Raw genomic sequence first — 17,560 nt, 5'->3', positions numbered from 1 at the left:
GACTTCTGCCTGCCTGCCTACCCGTTATCGGACTTCCGCCTGGCTGACTACCCGTTATCGGACTTCTGCCTGCCTGCCTACCCGTTATCGGACTTCTGCCTGGCTGACTACCCGTTATCGGACTTCCGCCTGGCTGACTACCCGTCCATCGTCGAGCCCTTGCCTACCCGATCGCCCGCCCGGTACCTGACCCCCGCCTGCCTGACTGCCCGCCTTGCTTGTACCAATAAATCCCGTTGCCCTTACGCCCCTCCGCCTCCCTGTGTCCAGCACTTGGGTCCCTACGTTCTGTTCCTTAACAGGTAGCCTACACACTTATTTTGGCCAACGTTAGTTTCGGAACACAGCAAGTGTTTGTGTGGTTGATGTGGTCCAGATGCTAATCACTAAACATCCAACTTCTCCCGGGAATCCTCACAGTGTGACTGAGCAACTCCTGCAACTCTCAATCAGAGGGGGTGTGGAGTGACCCTGAAAAATTTCCGTAAATTTACGGAAGGAGTCGCTAGTGTTTTACGTACGGAGTGGACATGGATTTATTTACGGACAAAAGATGGGGGAGCGTATGATAATGGCCGTTTTTACGAGACCGGTACTTTGGAACATGAGGATCGACATATACAGAGATAAAAACAAAACCAACCAGGCTTTGAAAGAGATCGGTGAGGAGTTTGGCCTGCCAGGTACTTACATGTTTTGTGAAAAACATAAAAACGTTCATACGGTATCTCCGTAAAACGACGGCGAAAGTTAAATTTTTTTAACGTATATTACGGACATACCGGACAGAAATTTTACGGAGGGGAGGAGTCTCGGAGGAAAAACTGACATTACGGAGAATCACATAGGAATGAATGGACTTTCGGTCGGAGACGGTTGGATCGTATACGAGAATGTACGTATGTGGAAACGAGGCGTTAGGATGTGTTAACCTCATACAGGGTGTCATCCATGGCTCAGACTACTCACGGTGTCTCTGTGTTTTGTGTAGTTTCCAAACAGAGAGTGGTCGTTTGTACTGCTGCACACTTGATGAGTCCTAGGTGATGAGGATGGTCGTGCAGCTTGAGTCAGTGTCCCTCACTCATTCACTCACACTCATTCATTCACATACTCATTCATTCCGACACACATTCATTCACACAAGTTTTACGAAAAATGTAATATAAGTTTCTGTGTTTGTTTCACAGGCTGAACAAAAGATTAGCATTGGCCTCCATCCTGAAGGTCATCACCTCCAGCTCCTCTCCTCCACCATTGGAGAGAACCACCGCCACGCCCTCAACGCATTATACCGTCCAATAGAAATGCATCTCATTCAGTGCCGGCCAATGAGCTCCAAGATGGCTGACCAGATACTTTTGAAGAGGAAAACAATGAACTTTTAGAACTTTTTTTTATTAATTTTGAGTACCCCAGATATACTATAATTTTTGCTGAAGTGGTTTAGGGCCAGATGAGAATTTTTTTGAATAAGTTCTGAGTCTGAATTCAGAACTCAAAAAAAGAGAATCACATGTTGCCCTTATCCTCCTCTCTACATTGTCAACCCCTTATAGGATATTTATTAAATTATGATAAAATAGCGACATTTAAATGTTTTTCCAAAAGAAAGTCCTATTAATTAATTGCATTCATCAATGTCGGCGCAGTTCTATCGTTGTTTATCTATGAGTTTGTCTATGATTTGTTGAAGGTGCAAGCCTTTTATTGATTTATACGTTTTTAGCATTTTAATAATCAAAAGTATTTTCTGTGTTTCAATATAAATAAAACATGTCCTATTCTATAACCTGACTCTTCATTATTTAATGATTTTGTCTGATGGCATCTTCACCCCAATCTTTCAAAATAACCTCAGTAACTGCCTCCAAATTAATCATTACTTTACTACTTCTAACATATCTAAACATAAACGCTTAGCTGAGCATATGGACAGGTCAGTCTCGGAGCCTCTCAGAAGTGTCACTCTGCTCCTTACGTTATGGATTATTGGTTTCATTCATTCTGTCCTTGTTTTACATTTTCATTTTACATTAACGGCATTTAGAAGATTGTTTTATCCAAAGCGACTTACAACATGGACATTTATCAGAAGAAAGAGAAACAACAATATATTGCTGTCGTCATCCATGATACGATGCATATTAATAAGCACTAATAATGAATATCTTTTAAGGGAATCGTGGTAAATCATGCTATTGTGCGATAAGAATGCCATTCTCTAGTTCATGAGATGAAAATGGACAGCGTGTGTTTGGTTTGTGGAAGGCCTAAATTATAACCTTAAATTAAGATTAATTAGCTTAAGCATTAATTCTAATGTCTGAAAACAACAAACATATTCGGTACCACGCCCGGTTAACTTGCATCCTCATTCATCTTCATTTGTTTATCTTTCTAATCTACAGTAATTGGTCTGAACTCTTTTCACTCTGGCCACTAGAGGGCGGTCGAGAGATCATGAGTCTGCATGAACCAGCAAGTTCACAAATGGGGTCGGTCTCTCTCGGTCTCTCTCTCTCTCTCTCTCTCCCCCCCCTCTCCCTCTCTCTCTCTCTCTCTCTCTCTCTCTCTCTCTCTCTCTCTCTCTCTCTCTCTCTCTCTCTCTCTCTCTCTCTCTCTCTCTCTCTCTCTCTCTCTCTCTCTCTCTCTCTCTCTCTCTCTCTCTCTCTCTCTCCCCCCTCCCCCCCTCTCCCTCTCTCCCTCTCTCTCTCTCGTTTGAACAAGAGTTGTTCCCACTTCATTGAAACACTCTCGAAGGAAGAGGAAGTGTACACTACTGTTACGTATTTTAAGAATCTAAGCTACCCACACATGGACCCAATGAAGCAGGACCAAACATATAAGCCGTAAATACTATACATAGCCACAAGGGGAGCAAGACCTTATTGAAGGCGGCTCCACCACAGAAGGCATCACCTGAAGAAGCCGAAGCCACCACGCCCACTAGGCCACGCCCACTTGACGGTCCCTTACCTGTGCACACGAGGTGAAGGGCCCAGAGATTTTCAGCGACACCCGCGAAGGGCCACGGGCCTCTGCCCGTGACCCATAGAAAGCCAGAGATTTTCAGCGATACCCGCGGACAGCCACGGGCCTCTGCCCGTGGCTGAAAGTAGCCAGAGTTATTATCTCTCACACGTGTTAGATTCAATTCCCTCCGTATAGCTTCACTTACCATGCCGACGACCTTATAATAAATGAAGTGAGTTAAAGCAACCCGGGATTGGACAACTTTCTTCAAGAATATGCAACACTACGAAAACGACTTGACCGAAATTCGGAATCTTGCAGCGTAAATTATGGAGCATACCCTAAAAGCGGGGCGATAAAAACATTTAGAAGATGCCGTTTTCATCCAAATGATTTACAGGTGAGGATGAGAGGAAAGAAGACATACAACCAATACTATATGTAGATACTAAACACATTCCAAATATGCAAGTTCTGCAGACACACCTGGACAAAGAGCCGACCAGAGTGGCTATTGGGACAACCAGAGGTGCACATATTGGGGTAGACATATACGGTAGCAAATTGTATACATATATTTTTTTCTTTAAGGTTCTTTCATTATGGCTTTAAACCTGAGCCTATACAAGCAGCAGACTCATGTCAACCACATTGTACCTTTAACAGCGTAATGTTTAACTAAAATGGAAATAATTGGGACCAGTCAACTAAACAAAGGATTAAATAGTCGCTTACTTAATGGCCATTTTGGTTCTAAACCCACGTGCACTTCTTTCAAGACGCAGCACGACCAAGATGCATGGCCGACAAGTAAATAAGGCTTGTACTAACTTCCAAGAAACAAATGCGTAGGAGACATTCTTTCTTGGCTTACAATCCTTCTTTCTCTTCCCTTTCTTGGTTCCTTCTATTAACCAGAGAAAGGGGATTTGAGAGAGACTTTTGATATTGCGTCAGAATGAGGTCAGACAAAGGCTTCCCGAGAGAGGGTCAGGACACGTTCGAGGTAAATCGATTGTTAGAGAGAGAGATAGATAGATATAATCAATATATTTATATATATACATATAGATCAATATATGTCTAGATCTATACATACAGATCTACAGACTAAGAGATTGAGAGAAAGAGAAAGAGAAAGAGAGAGAGACGGAAGAGACATACCACTCCAGCACTTCTCCTTTATCACAATATAAATATCCCTGTCCTGCTCAGAGAGGGCCGTCCACTGGTCTAACGATAGCAGAGCATTAACACCAGATCTTCTTCGCTGTCCTCCTGTCTATCTCTTGATTAGATTTCTCGTTAGCAGCGGCCAATCAGAACCAGTGAAGATGACGACCTGTGGCACCGTGACGAAGAGCCTGCTGCTGCTGGCTGTGGTGGTCGCTCTGACCGGACACGGATCTGCAGGTGAGGGGAGGATGGGGACGACGGGGACCTGGGTTCTGAGGGGACGCAATGAGAACCAAGATACGGACTGCCGTCTTACAATGAGAAAGTTAGGGAAAACTAACCGTCTTTCTGTCCCTCCTTCAGCAGATTGGAAGGTCTCTGAATGCTGCACCAAGGTGACCAGAAAGCAGATCACTGAAACCATCGTGGACTACATGGTGCAAAAGAGAAACAATCACTGTGTCAATGCCATCATGTAAGTGACCACCCACATGGAACGAATGTGTTCTTCAAAAGAACATCTCTAGCTTTGAACATGCGCTAGGATGTGTGTCTTCGTTGAAACTTGTGTGCTAGGATGTGTTAACCTCAGATAGGGTGTCATCCATGGCTCAGACTACTCACGGTCTCTCTGTGTTTTGTGTAGTTTCAAAACGGAGAGTGGTCGTTTGTACTGCTGCAAACATAATGAGCCCTGGGTGAAGGGGAAGGTCAGGCAGCTTAGGTAAGTGTCCCTCACTCATTCACTCACATATGCATTCACTCACACACTCATTCATTCACAAACTCATTCATTCACAGTTTCTGAAAAACAAAATCTAAGTCTCTGTGTTTGTGTTTCACAGGCTGAACAAAAGAGCAGCATTGGCCTCCACCCCCTTCCTCCTGAAGCTCATCACCTCCAGCTCCTCTCCTCCACCATTGGAGAGAACCACCAGCACGCCCTCAACGCATTATACCGTCCAATAGAAATGCTTCTCATGAGCTCAAACGGCTGACAAGATACTTTAGAGGAAAAAATTAACTGCTAGAATTTATTTAAATGATTTTAGCGTGCTCCAGATATGCAAGCACTTTTGCTTGTAGTTGATTATGGCCACATGTGAATTTTTTTTAATGAGTTTTGAGTGTGAAGTCAGAACTCAAAAAAAAGCATCACATGTGGCCATAATCCTCTTCTCTACATTGTCATCCCGTATTTGTTATTTATTAAATTATGATAATATAGCACAACATTTAAATGTATTTTCAAAAGAGAATCCTATACATTTATTATGTTTATCAATGTCGGCGCAATATGTTACAAACTTTAATAATTTTTTATTTATAAGTTTCCTGGATTTGGTTCTAGCCAATAATTAATTTATATGCGTTTTCAGCATTTTAATATTCAGAAGCATTTTGTGTGTTTGAATTTAAATAAAATATGTCTTGCCTATAACCTGACTCTCTTCATTATTTAATCATTTTGTCTTTTGGCATCTTTTTTTTTTTTTTTTTTTTAACCTTTATTTTTCCAGATAAAACATTAAGAACAGTTTCTTATTTACAATATTGATCTGGTCCAAGAGGTCCCACCAGGAACAAAAGGTACAAACAACAAAAACACAAGCATGACCAATCTAGACAAATACAAAACGGATACACAAATACACAACCTATTTACAGAAAGAAAATAGAAAACACCAATGCACCAATGTTATACTGTGTGTGAAGGGTGTAATGCAAATGAGAAACAGTGGAATCAACAGGAGCAGGGGGGGTCCACCAAAACATAGCCAAGTTTCTGCTTGAAGGCAGACTGTGATATGAAAGCTGTAAGTTTGAGGGTGTCTTGAATTTTGTTCCAGTCAAAAGCTGCTGCAAAATGAAAGGAGTTTCGGCCGAAGGTAGTCCTGGTGAGTGGGTTGATGAGTTTGATAAGTTCAGATGATCTTGTGCGGTAAGTGCTTCTAGAGAGATGGAGAAGGGAGGAAAGGTAATACGGGGTCTTGCCCAGGAGTGCCTTATAAATAAACTGAAGCCAATGTCGGAGTCGACGGGTTTGGAGTGAGGGCCAGTCCACCAGTTTGAAAAGTTCACAGTGGTGTGTATTAAAGGGAGCATTGGTGGCAAAGCGGATAGCTGAATGGTGAAGAACGTCCAGTTTGTGTAGTGCTGTTTTTGAAGCCATTTTATAGATTGTATCACCATAGTCAACGATGGGCAGAATGGTCATTTTTACAAGTGAAAGTTTAGCAGAGCGTGTGAAGGATGCTTTGTTACGGAAGAGAAAGGCCAATCTGGCTTTCACTTTAATCTGAATATTATTAATATGGGTGGAGAATGAAAGGGAAGAGTCCAGCCAAAGCCCTAGATATTTATAGGAATTGACAAACTCCAGTTCGGAGTTGTCAGCGCAAAAGATCTTGGGGGGGCTGGAGGTGTTGTATCTTCACCCCAATCTTTCAAAATAACCTCATGCCTCCAAATCAATCATTACTTTACTGCTGGTAAAATATCTAAACATAAACGCTTAGCTGAGCATATGGACAGGTCAGCCTCAGAGCCTCTCAGAAGTGTCACTCTGCTCCTTAAGTTATGGTTCATTGGTTTCCTTCATTCTGTCCTTGTTTTACATTTTCATTTTACATTAAGGGCATTAATGGCACAGGGATTGTTTTATCCAAACAGACCTACAACATGTACATTTATCAGAAGAAAGAGAAACAACAATATATTGCTGTCCTCATCCATGATACGATGCATATTAATAAGCACCAATAATGAATATCTTTTAAGGGATTTGTGGTAAACCATGTGATTGTGCGATAAGAATGCCATTCTCCAGTTTATGAAATGAAAATGGACAGCCTGTTTTTTGGTTTGTGGAAGGCCTAAATTATAACCTTAAATTAAAAAAAAATTACCTTAAGCCTTAATTCTATTATTTGAAAACAACAAACATATTCTGTACCACGACTGGTTCAATTGCATCTTTATTCATCTTCATAAATTTGGTTTATCTTTCTAATCTACAGTAATTTGTCTGAACTCTTTTCACTCTGGCCACTAGAGGGCGGTCGAGAGATCTTGAGTCTGCATGAACCAGCAAGTTCACAAATGGGTTCTTGTTTTACATGACATCCATTCTATTACAGTGATTGAGTGAGTCAATGTGTGAGGGAGTGATGTCTGGGAATGTGAACCTTGTGTCTACTGAGGGAGGGGGGCACGTGATGGAGGTTGTTAGTTGTTCCCATGGTAACCTGGTCAGTCTCTAAGGTATGCACGTGATGCATGAGAATGGGGTGTGGCTCCTGGGATTAACGCTTACTCTGACCACCTTTTAAATCAAGACTGAAGACTTTTATGTTTGCTGTAGCTTTCTGCTAAATCTTCTAAAATGATTTTTTAACTTTGCCTTTATTTTCTGTTTTACTACTCAAAGGCCTTTTTTTTTTTTAAACTTTGCCTTTATTTTCTATTTTTACCAGAAATATACATGATCTGATACCAGAGAGATAGGATAAGGATTTGAGAACCAAGTTCTGTCTGGGTTAGAGTCCTAGAATCCGGGTTTTAGTCCCAGAGAAAGGACCGAGTTCCTTTAGGTCGGTTTGGAGTCCCGACGTGGGTACCAGAGAGACTGTGGATCTGATCTTAAAGACATAGCATTTTCTAAAATGCTGATCTGTTTTGCTCATTTTTGTCAGTAAGTCAGTCACTCTCCCTCCCTCTCCCTCTCCCCTCCCCCTCCCCCTCTCCCTCTCTCTCTCTCCATTCACAAGTTTGAGCACTAGTTGGAGAGGAAGTGAATCAATGACCTCAAGTGTCTGTTCAGACGGACAGTGATACTGAGAAAGCGCCTTTGGGGTGGAAATGAGGAAACAATCGAGTGAAAACGATGAGCAGATGACCAAAATACTGAAACATGCAGTGTAAATGATGGAGCATATCCTTAAAATGGGGCAATATAAACATTTAGAAGATGCTGTTTTCATCCAAACGAATTACAGGTGTGGATGAGAGAAATGAAGACATGCAACCAATAAAATATTGAGTTAAACTAAACACTAAACACATTCCAAACAAGCAAGTTCTACAGAAACACCTGGACAGAGAGCCAACACGAGTGGCTATTGGGACAACCAGAGGTGTACATATTGGGGTAGACATATATGGTAGCTAATTGTATATAAATTTAGCACAAAAAGTAACGCAAATCTTTGTTTGTTCGATTATTTCTCTGTGGTAACGATGCATTTTGGCAATAAATCTTATACCGTTGGAAAGCCCGTTTAGTTCCCTTTCAAATGGTGCACCATTTGTAAGGAACATGCATTTGTGGGATGAGCAGCAGCGCGGAGTATGTGGGTGGCGCCCATGAAAAATTTGCCAAATCCTTTCTGCCATTGCCAAACAGGTTATTTTGCTGTTGCTATTGACACTTGTTTTGAGATTCTGGTATCCCCAGGTGCTGCCAATCAGGTGCCCGATTGGCACCTGATTGTGCAACTTCAAGCTGGTGTTCTCCAAAACCAAAGTTGCGGCATTATTTGGAGTTATCCCTAGTACCCTCTCCAAACTGAAGGCCAAGTTCCATATAACGGGGGGATGTCAAAGACAGGCCGCGAAGTGGGCGTCCCAAGAAGACGACACCACAAGATGACCGTTTCACCACCCTGTCAGCACCCAGTCTTCTACAGATTTGCAGTCAAGGATTGCTGGACGCTATGGCCGACGGCTCTCTGCCCAGACAATCCGGAACCGACTACACGCAGCCAATCTCCGGTCTCATAGGGCTGCCAGGAGTCCTGCCATGACTGCCTTTCACCGACAGGCCTGTTTGCACTGGTGTCGGCAACACGTGCACTGGAACTTGAACATGTGGAGGAACGTCATGTTTAGTGATTAGTCCAGATTCTGCCCACGGCAGTTGGATCGTAGGGTCAAATTGTGGAGAAGACGCGGAGAACGCTATGCTGATTGCTGCACCGATAGAATAACATCTTTTGGTGGAGGCAGTGTGATGGTGTGGAAAAACGAGGCTTGTGATCATTGGAGGCAATCTCAATGCAGAGAGATATAGAGATGAGATTCTGCAACCAGTGGCAATCCCATGTCTCCACAGTCTGGGACCGAACTCTATCCTCCAAGATGACAACGCTCGCCCCCACAGGGCGGGGTTTATCAGAGACCACCTCCAGAATGTGGGAGTGGAAAGGATGGAATGGCCTGCTAGCAGTCCTGACCTCAACCCCATTGAAAAGTTGTGGGATCAGCTTGGGCGTGCTTTTAGTGCCAGAGTGACCAACACAACCACGTTGGCTGACTTGCGACAAATGCTGTTTGAAGAATGGGATGCAATCCCACAGCAGTGTGTTACCAGGCTGGTGACCAGCATGAGGAGGAGGTGCCAGGCTGTTGTGGCTGTGTATGGTTCTTCCACAAGCTACTGAGGCTCCTGTTTGTGAAATGAATAAATTGTTTAATTGTCAATATTGTCTTGTTTCTTCAAACTTCAATCATCCAATCTACCAAACACCAAAAGAGTCAATGGCAGAATAAGATGTTTGGCATTGGCAGAGAAGATTTGGCAAATCTTTCATGGGCACAACCCACATACTCAGCTTTGCTGCTCATCCCACAAGTGCATGTTCCTTACAAATGGGGCCCCATTTGAACTATACAGGCTTTCCAACGGAATAAGATTTATTGCCAAAAACCATTGTTACCACAGAGAAATGATCAACCAGTTTGGTATCAGTGAAGTGCACGGTCAGGCTAATAAGTTCATATTTTTTGCTTTAGGATTCTTTCAATATGGCTTTAAACAAAGCCGATATGTAGAAACAGCAGACTCATGTAAACCACATTGTACCATTACCAGCATAATGTTTGAACTAAAATGGAAAACATTGGGACCAGTCACATAAACAAAAGATTACATGGTCGTTCACCTAGCAGCCATTTTGGTTCAAATCCCACGTGCACTTCTTTCAAGACGCAGCAGAACCAACATGGCCGACAGGTGAATAAGGCCGGTATTAACTTAAAAGAAACAAATGCGTAGGAGACATTCTTTCTAGGTTTGCAATCCTCCGTCCTCTTCCCTTTCTTGGTTCCTTCCCTTTTCCAGAGCAAAGGGACTTGAGAGAGTCTTCCGATATTGCATCAGAAAGAGGTTGGAAAGGGATTCTCTATGGAGGGCGAGAGACGTCACTCCAGCACTTCTCCTTTTCATAATATAAATATCCCTGTCCTGCTGAGAGGGCAGTCCACTGGTCTAACGGTAGAAGAGCATTAACACCAGATCTTCTCTGTCGTCTTCCTGTCTATCTCTTGATCGTTAAAAGCAGCCAATCAGAACCAGTGAAGATGACGACCTGTGGCACCGCGACGAAGAGCCTGCTGCTGCTGGCTGTGATGGTCGCTCTGACCGGACAAGGATCTGCAGGTGAGGGGAGGATGGGGACGACGGGGACCTGGGTTCTCAGGGTACGCCACGAGAACCAAGGTACGGACTGCCGTCTTACAATGTGAAAGTTAGGGAAACTAACCGTCTTTCTGTCTCTCCTTCAGCAGTTGAGAAGTTCTCTGAATGCTGCACCAAGGTGTCCACACAACAGATCACTGAAACCATCGTGGACTACATGGTGCAAAAGAGAAACAATCACTGTGTCAATGCCATCATGTAAGGGACCAGCCATATGGAATGAATGTGTTCTTCAACAGAAACATCTGTACCTTTGAACGTGTGTGTTAGGATGTGTTAACCTCATATAGGGTGTCATCCATGGCTCAGACTACTCACGGTGTCTCTGTGTTTTGTGTAGTTTCCAAACGGAGAGTGGTGGTTTGTACTGCTTTAAACATGATGAGCCCTGGGTGATGAGGAAGGTCATGCAGCTTAGGTAAGTGTCCCTCACTCATTCATTCACATATTCATTCACTCACACACTCATTCATTCACAAACTCATTCATCACAAACAGTTTATGAAAAGCAAAATCCAAGTCTCTGTGTTTGTATTTCACAGGGGGACAAAAAGAGCAGCATTGGCCTCCAACCCCTCCCTCCTGAAGCTCATCACCTCCAGTTCCTCAACGCAATATACCGTCCAATAGAAATGCTTCTTATACAGCGTAGGCCAATGAGCTCCAAGATGGCTGACCAGATACTTTTGAAGAGGCAAACAATGAACTGCTAGATTTTTTTTTAAATTAATTTAGAGTGCTCCAGATATACAAGCATTTTTACAGAAGTTTTTTTTTTTTGTCTGAAGTCAGAACTCAAGAAAAAGAATCACATGTTGTCCTAATCCTCTTCTCCTCATTGCCAACCCGTTATAGGTTATTTATTAAATTATAATAATATAGCACAACATTTAAATGTATTTTCAAAAGAGAGTCCTATTTATTAATTGTATTTATCAATGTCAGCACATTATGTTACAATGTTGTACGTTGTTTATCTAGAAGTTAACGGGATTTGATGAAAGTTCTAGCTATTTATTAATTTATAAGTTTAATATTCAAAAGTATTTTGTTTGAATATAAATAAAATATGTCCTATTCTATAACATGACTATCTTCATTATTTCATGATTTTGTTTTTGGCATCTTTACACCAATCTTTTAAAATAACCTCAGTAACTTCCTCCAAATCAACCATTAGTTTCCTTCATTCTTACCTTGTTTTACATTTTCCTTTTACATTCACGGCATTTGAAAGACACTTTCATCCAAAGTGACTTACAGTACATTTGTCAGAAGAAAGAGAAACAACAATATATCGCTTCCCGTACAGTAAGCTTCATCAAAGAACCAAGTGCCAAGCACTAACAATCGCTAGGTTAATCCATTCCCCGTACGCAACAAAGAGAGCTAGGATAAGATGCTACACTATGCTAAGAACTAAAGAGAGCTAGGATAAGATGCCACACCATGCTAAGTACTATTCTTAAATGCAAGGACATACAACATACACAAAGTGTGTACAAAGGTGCCATGGCATGAAAATCTCACTTTATGAGGTTTTCGGCAACAGGCCTGCCTATGGTCCCCCAGTGGCTAAAACTTGCATTCGGTGTAAAACGAGCACTGTAGGTGTTCTGCCCGCCTTTGAAAAGACGGAGGCTCAAGCGCGCTGATTTGAAATGTGGTTTCATATGTCGTCACATAGCATCTAAGCTCCTCTCCTTACTCTGCCTGGCCCGCCCAGAGAATTTGGCCCGCCAATGAGACACGACCGTGCGAGTGCAACATGTGTGTGTGTGTGTGTGTGTGAATACACACTGTAACGGAAGTGTTTCTTGTCGGTTCTTTGACGTCTTGTATTTTCACAACGAGACTGTAGTGGGGGTTATCTCAGCCATGGTTGAGCTGCTCAGGGCCACACCCCCACCCTCCTCCTTGACCCGCCTCGCTCCTCCTCATTTGCATTATAGCTACAGACACCAAAACAGCGCATTTGGGGGAAGCTCAATGTGCGACTGGCTCGGAGTGGCTGTAATGTAATTTCGGGAACGTCTTTGAATGTTGTGTTGGTGGCCCACTAATACCTATATTAAAGCATCCATAAAATAGCATGTCATGGCACCTTTAAGTGCCAGAACGTACAACATACAATAAGTTGAATTACTGCTGTCAATCAGGGCCTGTATTAACTTCTAAGAAACCGACATAGGAGACGTCATTTCTTGGTATCCCCCTTCCTCTTTCCTTTCTGAGTTCCTTCCCTTTTTCACCCAAAGGGACTTGAAAAAGACGTCCGATACATCCATAGAAGGGCTTCCCTAAAGGGGGTTTAGGGGATCTTGTTCTACCGGTAGCTTGAAGGCATTGGAGACTGAAACCCACTGCTTTCGTCTGTGAGTCCAACACCCTGGCAACGACACTGTAACTGCATGTCTGTCATGCCCAACACACAGAGTGTGGATTCACGCAGAGTGTGTGTGTAGTGCGATATGAAAAAACAAAATGGAATCATCTAGGAATCGTCTAGGTGAACTCGTGAGTCCTGAGCACATGGAGCACTGATAAAGCGAGGCTGCCCATTTTCACTCAAATGCGTATGTGACTGATTTGCCTTATTCTTTCTCACAAATGAGTATAATGGAACGAGTTGTTTCATGACCTCACCTCCTCCCCCACCACATCCTCCCTCCCACCCACACCATGTCTGTCATACTTCACCATTTTAACATTTTCATTCACACGACTTACAATAAGTACATTTGTCAGAAGAAAATGGAACGACAATATATGGTTGTCGGTACCGTAAGGATGTTCATGGAACCAAGTGCCAAGCACTTATAATTGCTAGCTTAACCCATTCCCTGTGTTAAACAAAAATAGCTAGGATATGATTCTACATAATGCTAGGCACTATTTGCAAGTGCCAGGACGTAGAACATACAATAAGTGTGTACATTAAGTGCCAGTACGTACAACATACAATAAGTGTGTACATTAAATGCCAGGACGAACAACATATTGTGCATTAGGAGGGGGGGGGGGGGGGGGGGGTCCACTGAGACTCGCTTAACATTCTAATTAAATCTCAAACGTAAAACACAGATATCCCCACAGGTCAGGTTATGAAAACGTTCCGGTCTCTGCTCTGTTAGCGAAGAGGTCTTTCAGGGAGCTCAGAGCTGACTATGATAGGAATATATAAAAGTGGAGGACAGGATAAGGACAGACAGAAAGGATATGACACCACCTGATTGGAATTAGATTCAGCATCACAGAAAGATAAGGTGATGCAACCGGGGAATATAACGAACAACTCAAAAGGTCAATTACTTCCTTCCTGTTCCACAAACTGAACTTCTTCTTTCTAGGTCTGCATTCAGACCGTCTTATGTCGTAGATCCTTCTATCTGGAGGGTTTGCAGGGAACTCCCACATGCTCATTGAGGAGGAGGAGGTTTGTGTTTCGGTCTCTTGCGCAAGGATACCTCTATGCAGGCTGTGGAGAAGAAGGACACCCTAGCCCTACACTTTTGTCCCCTATTTGACTGTCATGCATGAAAAAACACATGGTACATACTAGGGCTGTGCAATCAATCACATTTTGATCACGATTTTGATTCTTGGGTCTAACGATCTCCAAATTAATAAAATCGAGATGGAAGGGTTATTTTGGAATTTTCCGTTGTCTATGAGGTTTTGTGAAAGAGACGCGCATGCGCAATTCAGTCCCTCCCCCAGAGCATTCAACGCGGCCCCGCGAGCTGTATGTGTGTGGTGACCTTATTCAGAAAACAGCGCGAGCGAGATGGCAGAGGGAGGTCAGCTGCGTTTACTCGATAAAAAGGGTAAAACAAGTTCTCTAATATGGCAACACTACGGATTCAAAGAAGCCGACGAGGCACAGGCCCACATAATGTGCAAAATGTGCTACAATGTTATATCTGCACCCCTTGGAAACACGACAAACTTGTTTAATCACCTTAGACGCAATCACAATGTCGCTTACGATGAATTGGCAAAGAAACAAAAACACAAGACCACAACCCCGAAGACAGCAGGAAAGACATCGATTACAACCACTCCCTATCCGTCGAATTCGGAGAGGCACACGAAAATCACTGCTGCCATCGGGTATTTTTTAGCTATAGATATGCACCCTATCAGTAAATTCGAGGGACAGGGTTTCAAGAAGCTTATCCAAAGTTTGGACAAACGTATGCGTTGCCATCTCGGCACCATTTCAGCAGAGTGGTTCCGCCAAATATGTATGAGAAATGTCGAAAATAAGTTGAAGAAGTGTCTACAGCGGACAACAGAACTATGGTCAGGCCGCACGATGGAGCCATATATTAGCCTGACCGTGCACTTCATTGATACCGAATTTACATTGAGAGGGAGATGTCTCCAAACGGCGTTCATGTCCAAAGACCATATTGAACGCAACATCGCCCATGGACTCATCATCATCAGTTTTCCCGCTTGGCGCATATCTGGCCTTGGGGCGCTACTGCTGGAGAGTTGGAAGTCTCTGTTCCAGCAGCACGACATCAGTCAGGGTTAGGTACCTTGTCAAGGACACCTCGACACTCCTGGGATCGAACCAGGAACCTTCAGGTTACCAGCCAACCCGCTCTACCTCCTGAGCTACTGCCGCCCCGGACTGAGGGAAGCAATTGCCTAAATTGCACTTTAGGCAATTTTTGTGTACAAAAAGCGATGAAGGTTAGATAAGTGATGATACTCAGCTCAGTGAACCAGATAACAAAATAATTATGGATTCACCGAAATGAAAATTTTCAAAGCTTTTCAATTAAAGAAATCAATTACAAATTTGATACAAAATATTTGTTTAATGCTGAACGTTTTCTAACACTCCAGCAGACTTTATAGAAAGAATTTAAGAACAATGTACCATTAAATAAAATGATTAAAACAATATATATATTTTTTTTAATCAAAAATAAAAATGTTCAGTGTACTAGTTTTGGGCCTTTTTACTCCTTCGGCCGAAACTGAACATTATGTTTTGGGCCATTTTCGGCCGAACATTTTCGGTGGCCGAATATTCGGTGCATCCCTAAAAATAATTAAATGATTATGACAATATCATTGGCCATATCATGCCACTGCCCCTATTTCCTACTATGCCATCATAGCCTACTAAATATATTATGTTATATGCCAATATTATAATATTTTATTAATCTCAGCTCAAGCTTAACTCACAAGCATTGCTTGGAAACAATACCTTGGCTGTGTATCAATGTGTGGCAGAGATGTAGAACAGCCCAGAAATGCATTCACTATCTCTCAGTAAATTATGCCACGTTTCCACTGCAGGGTGTGGTACGGTTCGCAAAGGTGCGGTACGGATTGCGTTTCCACCGCCAAAAGTTTGCGTGACCCGGACTGAGCCGTATTCGTTTTGCCCTCGTTTTCAGTACTCCTCCGTTGGGGTACTGAAAAGGAGACGAGACACCTGAAAGGGTGCCGGACAATTTGAGCTACACACCCCCTCCGTTGATTGGTCGACAGAATCGTCACTTCCGGGCGACGTGGGGATAAAAACAAACAAACAGTAGCCTCGAGGTATTATTCTTTACAATTAACATGTCGCGTAAAACGCTTGCTTGGGCGAAACAAGGAGGTGGAGACGTTCCTCTGCATTCTTGGGGAGGAAGACGTTGTTTACGATGTTTACGTAGCTGCCGCGGCGATCGACAATCGACCTACCATAAAGGGTACTGTCGGCGGTGGAAACGCGACCTCGGAACTGAGCTGGGCTATACCGCCCCCTCCCTACCGGACTGAGGCGATCCGATCGTACTGCACCCTGCAGTGGAAACGCGGCATAAACTATGATGGCAGTTGTCATGTTTTTCATGAAAAGGGATCCGTTTCAAACAGAATGACTTCCCAGGTGTAGGGTAGCCTTCCCATTACTAGCCAAATAATGGCATGATTGCTCTTCTGTCATACTATGTGATACTAAATCTGTTTTTATTTTAGAGAATTCAATAAAGGTGCAGGATCGGCCGTGCGATGGGGGTCTGCAAGAGGTTGGTCAGCCGTTTTTTCTATAAAAAAAGAGGGAACTTGAAGTGGTGCAGAAGCAGTTGAATCTGCCTGAACACTCCCTGAAGAAAGAATGTCAAACCAGATGGGGTTCTAGCTAGGCCATGATCGAGAGGATCCTTGAGCAGCAAAAGGCCATTTCCCAGGTGCTCTCTAATGAACGGAAACTCAGACATCTCACCCTCTCCCGGCAGGATGTTGATATGCTAGAAGCTGTAAATAAGTCACTTAGCCCCCTGGCTGAATTCACGGATGCACTTTCTGGAGAGAAATATGTAAGTGTGTTGTGGCAGCACCTGCGGCAGAGGGCGAGGAAGATCAGGTACCCTTTAAAAGGCTGTTTGAGGTTCTCCCAGGGGAGGGAACCGGGAGTCCGAGCAGAGCAGAGTTCCTCCAGGACCCGATACGGACAGGCAGACTCGTTGATTTGACGGACTTTCCCCAGCGGCCACGAGAGAACACGCACGCCAGGACGACGCGTGCCGACAAGGGCCCGCACCACGGGGACGGCATCACCAACAGGAGTGAACTCTCTCGCCAGGGACGAGACCGGCCGGAGAGACAATCCCCTGGACTCTACCATGGCTCACGGAGTCACCTGTATGATATTTGGTTTCCCCGAGGACTGCCATCTTACAAGGTGAAAGTTAGGGAAAACTAACCGTCTTTCTGTGTTTCCTTCAGCAGCTGAGAAGGTCTCTGAATGCTGCACCAGTGTGACCAGACAGGAGATCACTGAAACCATCGTGGACTACACGGTGCAAAAGAGAAACTATCACTGTGTCAATGCCGTCATTTAGGTGACCAGCCATATGGAACGAATTCCTCATTACCCAGGGCTCATCATGTTTGCAGCAGTACAAACTACCACGC

The 17,560-nt window shown here is 43.5% G+C and overlaps 1 protein-coding gene and 1 long non-coding RNA gene across 6 annotated transcripts in view; one reads left to right on the top strand and one right to left on the bottom strand.

Moving 5' to 3' along the window:
- Window positions 1-5,166, top strand: part of LOC132452545 (C-C motif chemokine 4-like) — a 26,652-nt gene extending 21,486 nt beyond the window's left edge. For 2 of the 5 annotated variants that reach the window (XM_060045222.1, XM_060045219.1), the window contains exon 5: window positions 1,236-1,444. In XM_060045222.1, coding sequence (XP_059901205.1) covers window positions 1,236-1,388 — 153 coding nt within the window. In that variant the 3' untranslated portion in view covers window positions 1,389-1,444. Of the gene's footprint in view, window positions 1-1,235; window positions 1,448-4,182; window positions 4,390-4,515; window positions 4,628-4,798; window positions 4,877-4,997 lie in introns of those variants that run through there. The other 3 variants (XM_060045224.1, XM_060045226.1, XM_060045223.1) reach the window with 3 other exon arrangements.
- Window positions 4,812-11,515, bottom strand: LOC132452553 (uncharacterized). The gene is made up of 3 exons (XR_009524391.1): window positions 11,394-11,515; window positions 11,112-11,339; window positions 4,812-4,898 (listed from the first exon to the last, which is right to left on the bottom strand). It is a non-coding gene; the product is annotated as an uncharacterized LOC132452553 (long non-coding RNA).
- Window positions 11,516-17,560: the final 6,045 nt, after the last annotated feature.

Source organism: Gadus macrocephalus, chromosome 23 (genome assembly GCF_031168955.1).
Source record: "Gadus macrocephalus chromosome 23, ASM3116895v1".
In the NCBI taxonomy this organism is placed as follows: Eukaryota; Metazoa; Chordata; class Actinopteri; order Gadiformes; family Gadidae; genus Gadus; species Gadus macrocephalus.
The sequence above is the reverse complement of the archived record's forward strand: the minus strand, read 5'-3'. Positions and strand labels throughout refer to the sequence as shown.